Source organism: Thermobia domestica, chromosome 7 (genome assembly GCF_964235325.1).
Source record: "Thermobia domestica chromosome 7, izTheDome1.hap1.1, whole genome shotgun sequence".
Lineage (NCBI taxonomy): Eukaryota > Metazoa > Arthropoda > Insecta > Zygentoma > Lepismatidae > Thermobia > Thermobia domestica.
Window position 1 is genome coordinate 26,430,694 of NC_137460.1, and position 13,015 is coordinate 26,443,708.

The 13,015-nt window shown below is 35.1% G+C and overlaps 1 protein-coding gene across 1 annotated transcript in view; it reads left to right on the forward strand.

Annotated features, from left to right (window-relative positions):
* Window positions 1-8,246: 8,246 nt before the first annotated feature.
* The window catches only part of LOC145689928 (ATP-binding cassette sub-family F member 1), a 52,048-nt gene continuing 47,279 nt past the window's right edge, over window positions 8,247-13,015 (forward strand). Inside the window, exon 1 of the mRNA XM_081764282.1 lies at window positions 8,247-8,923. Coding sequence (XP_081620408.1) covers window positions 8,386-8,923 — 538 coding nt within the window. The 5' untranslated portion in view covers window positions 8,247-8,385. The remainder of the gene's footprint in view (window positions 8,924-13,015) is intronic.

The window sequence follows — 13,015 nt, forward strand, 5'->3', positions numbered from 1 at the left end:
ATTTTTATTTTAGCAATGGCGCCATATTTGCAAGTGAATGGGAATATTCGATACTAAAAAGAGATATTTTACTTGTGTAGTTTTATATTATTTGCTTTGGAGGCTTGAAATTATTGCTATGTTGTTTTTTATGAAAGAATAGGAACATAATAAGTGTTAATAATACATTTCCTCGTAGGCATACGTTAAGTTATGAATATGGAAGAACGTATTCTATAAAAGTCAATATTATGATGCACGATAAAGGATGCTCTTATTTGTTGTAGAAGAGACATTATTTACGTTATCGAGACATGTATTTTGCAATTTGTTATATATTTCTTAGCACATATTGCCGTATATACATATGAAGATATAATGACTGATAATGAGAATTTATATTTTAGATGTCTAACATACTGATTAAATTCAATGAGAGCAGTCCATGGAAAGCTATATATTGGTTATATCTTTCAAATACTGCTTATATAAGTTCATTAATCTTTTTTCTTACGTCAACAAGTTGAATCTTTTCGCAGCCCATTAAGATTGAAAAAAGAAAGGATGTTATGTATAAATGTTTCATTGACTTCTTGCATATTTGAACAATTTACTGCAGAGACAAACATTTTGAGCAGTAAATATTTTTCCTTAGAATATTTGAGGCTGATTAAGATTTTATCAAGATGTTTGTTTACTATTGGTTTATATTTTCTTTTGATAACATTTTCTGATTTCTATGCATTCTTATGTACTGAATATTTGGTAATAGGAGACCATGTACGAGTTGAGGTATCATTTAGGAACACCCGTCAGTCATATATTGAGATAAAAATAATGTTTTAAACATTGTCTACGAGAAACGTTTTGGTTATTTCCCGTTATCCAAGATTTGGGAAATCCAATATATATTTTTTATTACTTAAGCAAATTTGCTAGTTTACACAAAGTATTTTACCAGAATTACTTTGACCAGTTCCAGTTCAACCAGTTCCAGTTCAACCACAAAGATCATTTTATGAGCCTAATATGCCTTAGCATACATAAATAAAATGTTAATGTTTCTAATATTAGATGCCATTATAATATTTCAATTATTTAGCTTTCCTTATGTATTTTTATTAGGTTTCCTACAGTTAAATATGTTTTATCGTTTAGAAACTGAAAAATATTTTGAAATAAAAGTTGAATAAAGAAAATAATTGTGATCGAATTATGGACACATGAACTTTTGAAAATAAAAGCAATAATATAAAGCAATGTTTGTTTTAGTTTTCTTTACTTGAGTATATTATTTTCAAAATAAAGCTAAAATAAATCAAGACTGACTAAAATAGAGACATTCATGAATTTTTTTCAATATATATGTATATAATATTCACTGTTGTTGAAATCATATTTAGAGTTACTCAAATAACAAATATTACGTAAAGAGATTGGATTTAAATACTAAAGTTATTTTAAAAAAAACATTTTCTTAACAAATATTTTTTAGTAAATATAATCCAACACTGAATGAATGTACACATTTTTTAGTGTTTGGAAAAAAACGACAGCTGGAGAAAATTTCCACATAGTGCAATTACTTCACACATATCGTACATATCCTTTCCCTCATTTCCAGAGGATACTAAAATTATTTCACAACTATAGTAACGTATGCCAACTAGAACTTCTATCAAGAGAACAGAATTTCTGAAAAGCAGACTTTAAATGGACTACAATGATCCAAAAACTTCAACAGAAGCGGGATGGGCTTCCAAACGGCAAAAGAGATTAGCTATAAAATGCCCTAGTATCTTTATACTACGGGTGAAAATCAAAATGTTTAATTTCCGTATTTATTTATATACCTCCCATCATTAGCGAAACAATATTAGTGGCCACACTCCATCTGATGAAGCGCTGTTGCAAAGAAATTTATAATCAATCTTTTGGGATTAATGTGTTACTTTAAATTTTAATACAAAACAGTTATACATTTTCAACAAAACAGTGTTGCCATTGTCAACTAATAATATTATGAAACAATGCTGAGAGTTGTAGTCTATTTTGAAATACGAACAGAAATTAATAAAAAAAAAAAAAAAGAGAGAGAATAATCTATGTTGGTGTGAAAAAGATCATGGTTAAAAGAACGGACATATTTTGTAATCCCCAAACACTGTAATAGAAAAATCATATTAGCAAACCTCTATAAAACGGACACTCTCTAATACGGACACGGACAGTATTTTCTGTCTTTTATAGGTATTATTTACTTCTGTATTACGGACACTTTCTCTAGAAACAAGTTGAAAAATACAGTAAAAATTCATTTTTAGTACCGGTACTTCATACATGTGTCACCAAGGAAGCATTGTGACAACATTTTGCCTCCTCAACTGTCTACTCAGCAATCCAGACAAAGCATTATCTGTTTAACAACACCCTCATGTCCTTTGCTCGCATTTCACTCCCACTCAACCTGTTTTAGACACAAAAGTGATTGACAATTGCCTGTGGACACGTTATTCTACTGTCCCTCTATAATCTCTGACCAAGCAAAAGATAAATTTAGTATCTTCTGTCCTCGGGTACGCATATTGTCTAAAAAGACGCTACTGGACTGCAATTAACCTACAAATTAAAGGAACATTCTGTAAACGTAGTAAGTAGTGATAAGTGTAAAGTGCAGAAAACTATAACATCTTATCTCCATGTTGTGTCTAGAACATAGAGTATTGAATGGCAGAGGATAATGCAGGTTCAGTATCATTTTGGTAATATTCTTAAATACATGATTCATGCAATTATTTTCTTTCTAATTGGACATTACATTGTTTACTAATTTACGTAAGGAAATATTGATACCTCTCTAAGGCGGACACCTCTCTATAACGGACAGATTTTGATTCCCGCTTTAGAGAGGTTTCACTGTGTATATATATATGTAGTGTGTGTGTGTGAAGTTGGAAAAGTCAAGGTATTGGCTTAAGAGTGGATGATTTTACCTACTCCGAACATGTTGCTTTAAATTTGTGGAGCAAGCTAAATAGGTGACTCCCTGCGAAATATGGCAGAGTATATGATTGTTTTGCTACGTAGAAAAACTTATAAACTGCATAGAAATGTTGCAAATGGAGATTACAAAAAAAAAAAAAAAAAAAACATTATAGGTTCATGAAAGAAAATGTAGAGTGGTTAGCACAACATTTTTTAGGAGAATCAGGGGTGGACTAACCAGGGCCGCTAAGCCGCAATCACGGCCTAGGCCCTGTCACAAAAAAATACTGAAAACAATAAAGAAAGAAAGAGAAAAGCTAATGCAGAAGAAAGCTAAATAATTTAGTAGATAACTGGTAATTATGCTGCCAACACCTCCTCAACCTCTTCCACCCTTCCATCAGAAAGTAAACTTTTTCAATAGGGTCCTTTTGTTACTGGATTTATGAATAGGCCCATCTTTCACTCTGGTCTTTTATTATTGGAAACTGATTTAGTTTGTGCCTGGGTCATTTATTTCAATATACTCTTTTTGACAGTGGGGCCCTACTTTCATTACATAGCAGTTGGGGCCTTGGACCCTTTTCCATTATGTTGGACAGTTGGGGTCTGAGCCATATTTCATTATGTTGAGCAATTGGGGGCCTCCTTTCTTTACATTGAGTAGTTGGATCCCTTTTTCCATTATGTTGGACAGTCTTTCATTGTGTTGGGGCCCTCATCGTTGAAGACTGGAGTCTGGTTTGTAGCTGGGCTTATATTTAACCATAGGCTGTTTGGTCCTTTATGGATGATAGCACATCTTGTAGATCTATATTTGGTAACTCAAAAATGAAAAATCAGCGCATTTTTAAAAATATATTTCCTTTTGCCTAGTCCAAATATCAAGTTCATTTAGAACAGGAAACATGCTTCGTTTTTGAAAATATCCTCTGGAATTTATGCTACAGGGTTGATATGGAATTTGTTTCTCCAGCATAAATACCATAATTTTATCCAGCTCTGGAATAAAACTGTTCTATCACAATTATGTCCAGTAGGCGATAATGACAATAAAGTACGAGATTGAAAATAATGGTGTAGGTAATTACTACAGTAGACCCAAAATAACCGCTGAAGTAAAGAAGGATATATCATCTCTCTGTGATATTAATGTAAGAAATCTGCGGAAAAAGCAAGTAAAGAAGAAGCGAGGTGTGATTAAACGGATATTTGATATTTTGTTCGTTGGAAGACAACACTTAGCTTATAGGAGAACAGGGACCACTGAGTCTGCTTATAAACTGGATGACAGAAATATCAACTATGGGATCATCCTGGAATTGGTTTTATTAGTGGCTGAATATGATGGTGTGTTGGAAGAGCATGTTAAAGAAGCTATATCGCTCAGTAAACAGCGCAAGAAATTGCAGCAACGCCGTGGAAATCTGAAAGGGCAGGAAGAGAATCGCCAATGACTTTTCTATTAAAAAAGTTTATAAATACACTACTCCATATTATTGGACAGTTATTGCAGAAGAAAATAGTGGAAGATATCAAGAAAGTGAGTATTTTCAGCATAATGGTTGATTCTGCCCAAGATGTTTCAGTGCTCAATCAGCTGGTTATAGTAATTCACTATGTTATAAACGGTCAAGTATTTGTGAGGCTGTTGGCAGTTGTTGTAAACAGTGATACTACAGGACAAGCAACTTACAATGAAATCAAAAGAGTACTTTCTGCCAACATTGTTTTGATGTCTGATATTGTAGGCTGCTCTTTTGATGGAGCTGCTAACTTGAGTGGATGCTATAAAGGAGTTAAAACATTACTGGAAACGGATAATCCTGAAATCATTTACACGCACTGCATGGCTCATGTCCTTAATTTGGTTATGACAAATTCAACTGAGTAGATCTCTGAAGTTCCAAACTTATTTGGTGTAGTTCAAACCTGTCTGAATCTTACAAAAGAATGGATGCTTAGAAGAAAAAGATTGATGCAAGCCACGAGGGACACGACAGACTACGAAAACCTCAAGTTGATGCAACACGATGGTTGTGCAAAGGCAAGGCACTGAATGCGATAATCGACACTAACGAGTTTGAGGTTTTCGACACTAACATGAAACAGAAAGCCAAGACGAGGACGACTATCCATCATCATCATCATCAAGGTTTCGTGTATTTTTATTGTTCTTCAGTGATATTGTACAGAGCAGACGTTTTGATGCGAAATCAAAATTACAAGCTGAGACTTTGCTAAGTAAATGGACAGAATTTAACACGGTAATGATGTGCTCTGTGTATTTGGACTTGTTTACAGAAACGGAGCTTGTTTCAAAATACCTGCAGTCTCACGGATCGGACTACGTTACAGCCTGGAGACTTGTAGACAATCTGCAGCAGCAGTTTCAGAAGAAAATGGAGGCAAAAGAAGATGTCTGTTTAATGTTTTACGAAAATATAAAAATATTTTGTGAGAAGATAAATCAACAGCTTGCGCAATCTGGTATAGAGACAGAAATGGAAGAAGACTATCCGCCCAGAAGAATCTCAAAGAAGAAAATGCCAGGAGAGCTTGCTGCAGATGAACTGGGAAAGAACTTAAGTGTAAGTGAATATGATTTATTCAGAATAAAAAAAAAAAAAAACTTCAATGAAATTCTGGATACAGCTGCTACATGTGTCAGTGATAGATTTCAGTCAGCAGCCAAAAGATTTCTGTCTGAACTCAAACGCTGGATTCCAAACACTTTTCGGAAATCACGAAAAATGGTGTGCCTGCCGGAGTTTTCAGAGTTCTTTCGAAAAAAAAAACTAAAATACGATAAAACAGGAGAAACTTTATAAAGGTCTCCAGCAATTCTCTGTCGTGTACGACACTATGTCACAAAATGTTCTGCTTTTTGATGATCCTGAAGAGAATGATGTTTCTGAATCCAGTAGAAGACGAAGATGATTATGATTATGCAACTGAGCCTGCTATGCGAGATGGAACATCTTTGGACGGGATTGACGGCAAGAGTGATAATGATGTTGCACACACCTTGGGTAAAAATTGTCATGTGCAAGGAAAATTTTGTACCAATTTCTATGTCAATCTACTTGTTTTAATAATTGTTTTAGTAATTGTATACAAATATGCATTGTCTTTACCATGCACACAAGTGAGATGTGAAAGATTCATCTGAAAGTTAAAGTTGGTGAAAATAAATCTCAGAGCTAATTTGTCTGAAGACATTTTGGACACATTTTTTACTAATAAGTATGGAAAGAGACATGTTAAATTTAGTGTCCGTGGATGAAGTTACTCAGGAACTCTGCAGTTCATCGGAACTGAAAACAATCTTAACTTCGTAAAATTATTAGTTCTTTAGTGTTTCAGCATAAAACTGTCGTGTTCATTCCTCAGTCAAAAGTTATTTGTTTAGTGTTTCAATTTTCAGTAAGCTATCCTGTTCATTTCATAGTAAAAAGCTATTGGCTATTATATATTTGTTTAGTGTTTCAGCTACTATATAGCAATAGAATAATAATTATAAAATATTCTCTAGAGATTTTGTTCCTCTGCTTTGCTGTTTCATTAAAAATTGTAATATCAAATTTCCAATGACCAATGATAAATCATAACTTGCAAAAACTACCAAGTAACAACGAATTTACAACTGCATAACGCGATGATCTAGCGCAGATGTTCATTGTACGCTATTTTAGAAATTTGTGTTATAGTCTGCGGGCCCTCCTTGGTAACCGCGGCCTAGGCTTTAATATACCCAGTCCGCCCCTGAGGAGAATCAACCGAAATTTGGGGCGGTGCACTACGTAGTGACGAAAAGATGAGGGTTTTCTTGCGTTACGTGAGTGATCCGGGATTCCAGGTCGGAATGTCAGGAGATTCGGGTGTGGCTCAAAGTACTGTGTCTATGACTACTACAAGTGTAATGTATGCGATTATTGCGAAATCTGAAAATTGATTGTTTCCGGAAGTGTGCGTAATAATGCAAACAGCAAAGGCAGAGTGGCAAAAACAATATACATTTCCGGGTGCTATCGGAGCACTTGACTATACACACGTGGCAATAAAGAAACCTAGTATTTTGGAGACAAATACGCTAATAAGGAGAGCTCCATCGTAGCTAAGCGGTTAGCGTACATGCCTTTGGCATGAGATACCCACCTTCGATTCCCGGCGGAAGCTCATGTGGTTCAGATTCCACATTAATCAGTGGGTCCCGTCTCATATAGGCTCGTTACTGAAAAGGACGTTAAACTCAAAATCAACTCAACTCAACGTTGATAGGAAGGGTGTATACATGAGAATGTATTTTTTTTTTTATGCCAAGGCAGGTATGGTGTGAAAGGGGACACGTATGGTGTGGAAAACACAATCAGATGGACGTGCTTTATGATGTAACTGGCTGGACTTTTTTTTTTTTAAAAAAAAAAGGAAACAAAAGGGCCAAGTGTCTGATTTCGTTCTTAAAGCCAAACAATCTACAAAGACCTTGGACAACACGTGATATGCGCTTGTCGTGTTAATATTGATATTGCTGGATTCGAATCAACATCCATCAGCTCCAATAGGTTCGTTCCCATGGTTTCATTGTTACTTTCTTGTTTCCCGTTTTATCTTTCTTTTTCTTTTTTCTTTTTGTTTTATTCTCGCTCGAATATTAAAGATTCTCTTTTGCATTTGTCTCAGTCGTAGATGTATTTGATATTTCGTTGCATTTCACTGTAATTGTCTTCAAAGCTTCGGCTTACCTTCGTTTACTTTCTGGTAACTGTGACTTTGAAAGTACCACTGGAAACACTATTATAACATCCACAAATTCACTTTGATTAAAGCTGTCGTTGTTACTTGCCCGTTTCATGGCGTTTAGGATACTACGCCATAGGTTACCCAAAACGAAAAGACCGCGCAACGGATGGGAGAAATGCTGCTACGCGCAGAGGAAACGCGAGTGAACGTTCATAAATCTGGAGCAGTCTAGACCTCAGTAGTAGCTTGTTTTATTGATACAAAATTGAGGGAGGAGATTACCCCAGGTTTAGTTACTCTGATTCTCGAGCAGGACTTCTCAGAATTTTTATTGATATCACCCAATGACTTTTATATTACGAGAATAACTTCAACTTAGGTCATAGGCTGTCTAACGTGGCATTTTCCAAATTATTTATTACTAAATATTGTAAATTGAAACTATTTTAGTTGGCTGAAAATTTTGCATGTAATCAGGAAATTTCATTGCTTCGAATGGGGAATTCGTTGTTACGAAACTGGCATCGCTGCTACTGAAACGTTGGTGCCTTGGCCTGGCAACGATGGTATGAATGGAAGTTGCGAGTGTCTGTGCAAGTCTTGCGTGTGTGACATGTTCACAGCTGTTTGTGTTTTCCATTAATTTATTTGTCGCTTAAGTGATAAGAATTAATTGAAATGCCGAAGAAAGGTAAGAGTAACAAAAAGGAAGTATTTCCTGACGATGCCGAAGAAAAGATCACTAAGGCTACTGTGGAGGCAAGTGAGAATGATGTCCCAAAACCGGTAAAAGCAAGTGCTAAGAAGAAAGGAAAAAAAGGTAAAAAGGACGATGATTGGGATGATAGTGATGAAGGGAATAAAGTCGATATTCTGAAAGATACAATCCAGGATTCAGATGATGAAGTAGTACAGATAGCAAAACCAGCAAAGAAAGGCAAGAAGAAAGGTAAGAAAAAAGATGACAGTGATGAAGAGAAAGCAGGAAAGGAAAGTGCAAGTGAGAATGAAGAACTTGAAGAAAAAATGAATAATATAACTTTAGACGAGGATAGGACGGCGTCAAAGTCAAAGAAAAAGGGGAAGTCGATTCAAGTTAGTTCCAAGTATCAGAAGGAGAGTAAAAAGTCCGAGGTTGCTGCTGCGGATGATGATGAGGAGGAGGAAAAGGCTGATGCAGAGGATGAGAAAGAAAATGCAGATGAAACTTCAGCAGGTATGTTTTGGAACACCAATGGGAATAACTGTTATCTAATTTCCATCTTATTGTTTTCTAAAAGATTTGCTCTGACTTCATGACACTAGCCCATTTAGCATAGGTAAAATTCAAGGTCATCAGAAGTAAGTTAAATAATTGCAATTCATTTCCAGTTTTGGTATTAATAGGGCGCCCGGATGTATGGCATAAGAGACTACAGCGCAAGAGAAACCAACCTGTGCTATGTGGCCTCTAAACACGACGAATGCTATTTAATTGAACCGAGCAGGAGGAAGCTGGTGGGCCCTCTAGATACCGCATGGGTACGTCTGAAAGGAGAGGCGCGTCAGTGACGGTGGGTTTATGCGTAATCGGGGGGCTTTATAACTGGGTTTTGGCAATGATACGAGTTTCAGTAGCATTTGTTATGTCTTCATACTAGTAAAAATAACTACAGCTTCTGTATACTGTCCGGAAATACACTGGCGGTGGAAAATATCTAATGCAGTCATCTTTATATGCATTCCGTATTTTATCCGTTGAAAAGCACTTTGATGATTTTACATTAGTGTTTGTACACTTTTAAACCTATAATGTAGCTGTATTACTTCGTATGTAATTCTGTTGCCTACAGAAATATGTTACTTGTAAATATGTCTTTTCGGGTAAATGTTTAGAAGAAGGGGTCCAGAAGTACGTAAAGGATACAAATTTTACAAGAGAAATGGAAGATCCAAGTACTTACTTAACAAAATCTGAACTTAACTAAGTTAGAGTAACCTGAAGTAACCGAAACTAGCCTAATATTGATAGAAGTAAGCGAATTTCTATATATTTTTTCGGAAATTATGCTGGACTTCTACAGTAACATAATCTGACTTAAACTAAACTAACCTAACGTAAACAAAAAATACGGAAATTGTAACTTTTTTTTTTTTTTTTTTTTTTTGTGATGGCTGGATTTCTGCTGCTATACATTGTCCGTCTTTTCGTGTAGAGTATTAAATTTTACGTATAAATTTTCCAAAATGTGCTGTCCAAATCTTCACAAGCACTGACCTTATAATGAGTTTTCAAGGCGGTCATCCAAAGAAATAGGATACATGAAAAGCATCAATGTTAATGAAGAGTGCCACCGTCTAAGTTGGCGTTCGTCACTGTGTGCTTATTGAAAAGAAAAGATTGTATGTTGATGATTTCGTGTAGGTTGAGTTTAAGAACACCAGTCTTCACAAAAGTAATTGTTGAAAAATTTTTAACTTTTTCACTGATTTTTTTTTCTTATTGACTTCCAAAATATTTTCCCTGATGACACCCCACTTAGCATGAATGAAATTCCAGGGGGCCACTACAAATAATTTTTGAAAAATTAATTTCTTTCGCTATTTTCGTATAAATTCGGCGTTCAGACCTATGACATAAGAATCTGCACTACAAAAATAAACGACTTGTAAATGTCGATTAGTAGCCAGGTTGGTTCCTCTCCTTCTCAATGCTCAATCCATATAGTAATGTCGAGCGAACGACAGCGAGTGCAGACAGCTTAGTAGCCAAGTTGATTACTTTCATTATTACGACACGGGCCATTGTTCTAGAACCGTCCGGTGGTTGCTGCCAACAAGCACAAATGTTATTTAACTCAGTCAAGGTAGGGCGAAGCTGGCGGATCAGCCCGGTGTTGCGTCCGTAAAAATCCGTAAGCAACAAGCACGTTTGCGACGGTAGGTATGCACGTATGCGAGGTTACTAGGAACATTGCTTCTCATGTTACTTACAGTTCCTAAATGCTTATTTGTTGGACAGCTTCCTCACTACAAATCGTAAAGTAGGTTAGTACTTGTAGATTGTATTTACAAGTACCTTAATGTGGGTTTTGCAGTGATACGAGTACTATTTTAACTGTCGTGTAGCACTTGTAATTGTTTCACTAGTCAGGCTATACTTGTAAAATAAAATACATCTTTTGTACACTGTGCAGAAATACTGGATCAAGAAAAGTTATACAATCCTTTTCATATACACTTACATATTTTAACCGTCGTATATTACCTGTATCATTTTTATTCTAGTAACCTGCACTTGTAACCATAAAATAATAGCTGTGTTACTTTTCCAATTGGTCGTCTGCAGAAATTTGTTGCTTAGAAATATATATATATCTTTATATGCAGTGTTTTATTTTCCCTGTAAATTTTGGTAATCTTAAACTTACCTGCAGAATGATTTATTTATTTTTTAAAAGTATGCCTTTGAACGAAATAGTCTTTCGCAACGTGAATGATTGTCTTCAGAATTTATGCCTTAGAAATATGTTTAGCCTAACTACGGGAGATTTGGACAGCCTTGTTGACGCGGATAAAATGTATTTAAGCCTGCATTTATTTCGTTAAGACCCGTCAGCTTTTTCTTAAATGGAGAGTGATACCCCGGTACATCAATTATTTATTGATTTTAGAAATGCCTAAGGAAGGAAACATTGTACAAAATTCTTACAGAATCTGGAACATCGAAAATCTAGTTAGCTTAATTTGTCTCGAAATTTTGACTATTATTTATAAGGAATATAATGATCCTTTATATCTATATGGAAATTGTGAATAAAAACCTGCCAGACAGCACGAGTGACTGTTACTTTTTTCTATGGAAGCAATTAAAAACAATGTAACTATGAAAACTCGCAAGTAAGCTTAAAAGCTCTTTTGTCTCAATTAAAACGTTTGTAGTTCCAGTATTTTTTTTTTTTGGGGGGGGGGGAATATAAATAGCCTCTATATTCTCAGCTACATTAAAACAATTGCTTAAGGCACAACGTTTCTAACGACTATTCAGCTAAACTCCGGAAAAGTTCATTTTATACGTAGAAACCTATTTGTACGTTTTCCCTGCTATTTTTTACTGTCTTTTAGCATAAGAGGTTTAAAAAAATCCACTTTAGTACATCAACATTAAGAAGACCCTGGTAATATTGTCAGCGAGTTAAATATAATTTTCATTTGTTTCGGATATAAGTTAAGTGTCTCTGTTATATTAATAATAATAAACTTTATATGCGTCGTGATATTTATTTACCGAAACGTTTTAGTCCGGTTTAGATTTCCTTTGTCATCTTGCAGCAGTACTCAAAATATGATTATTCTAACCTTAACCATTGGCAAATTTGGTACTGTACTTGTTTATTCATCAAGAAGGTATCCTTTTAGTACTTGTGAACAGTACTGGTGAAGTTTTTGAAATCATTGTTGACGCCAGGAGATGTGAGTTAAAATTAACAGTTGATCGTTGTAATAATATCGCTGAAGATGACAGAGGAACCTGTTGAAAACGTTTCGGTAAATAAGACGTATTACAAGCTAAAGTTCATAATTTTTAATGATGAATCAGATCACTACAACAATCAGTTATCTGATTTATTCTTTCATATTCTTTCTAAATGTGTTCAGTGTTAAATTGGAAGTGTGTAGCAATCATTTTGAGCGAGAAATAGAACTTAACTCAGATTAAATATAGTAGTCGGGATTTCGTATTAAATCTCAGAAAGATCGAGAAAAAGTATGGAATTACTCTAGAACTTCCGAAAAATCCTAAGAATTTTTAAAACTTCATTATTGTGAATTTATTATTTAGTAGCGTTGATTACGCGCTTCACTGGGTTGAAATAAAATCTTTAAACTCCTCTTTATATATATATTTGCCCTCTTGTTAAATTGCGGGAATGAATTTGGATTTAAACGGCATCGGAAGTGTCATGTTCGTCTCAGCGACCCCGATAACTCTTGATTCGACACTAATACTGAACATTTTCGATCAGTATATGTATATATATATATATATATATATATAATCCCTCTCCCCTTCCCTAAGTTGCACCATCAAGGGGATATGATAAAAGCCATCCCAGACCCGAACCTCATCTGTGTTGAAAATTTGATCGAGATCGATCGGATGGTTCAAGAGTTAATAAGTGTTATTTATTTTTATATCTCCCCCATCCCAGCTCCGAACCTCATCTGTGTGGCAGATTTGATCAAGATCGGTCAGCTGGTTCAGGAAGTATGAAGTCAAAACATTGTCGCTTTTATATGCTATGTAGATTAACATTGCGATTTGCGT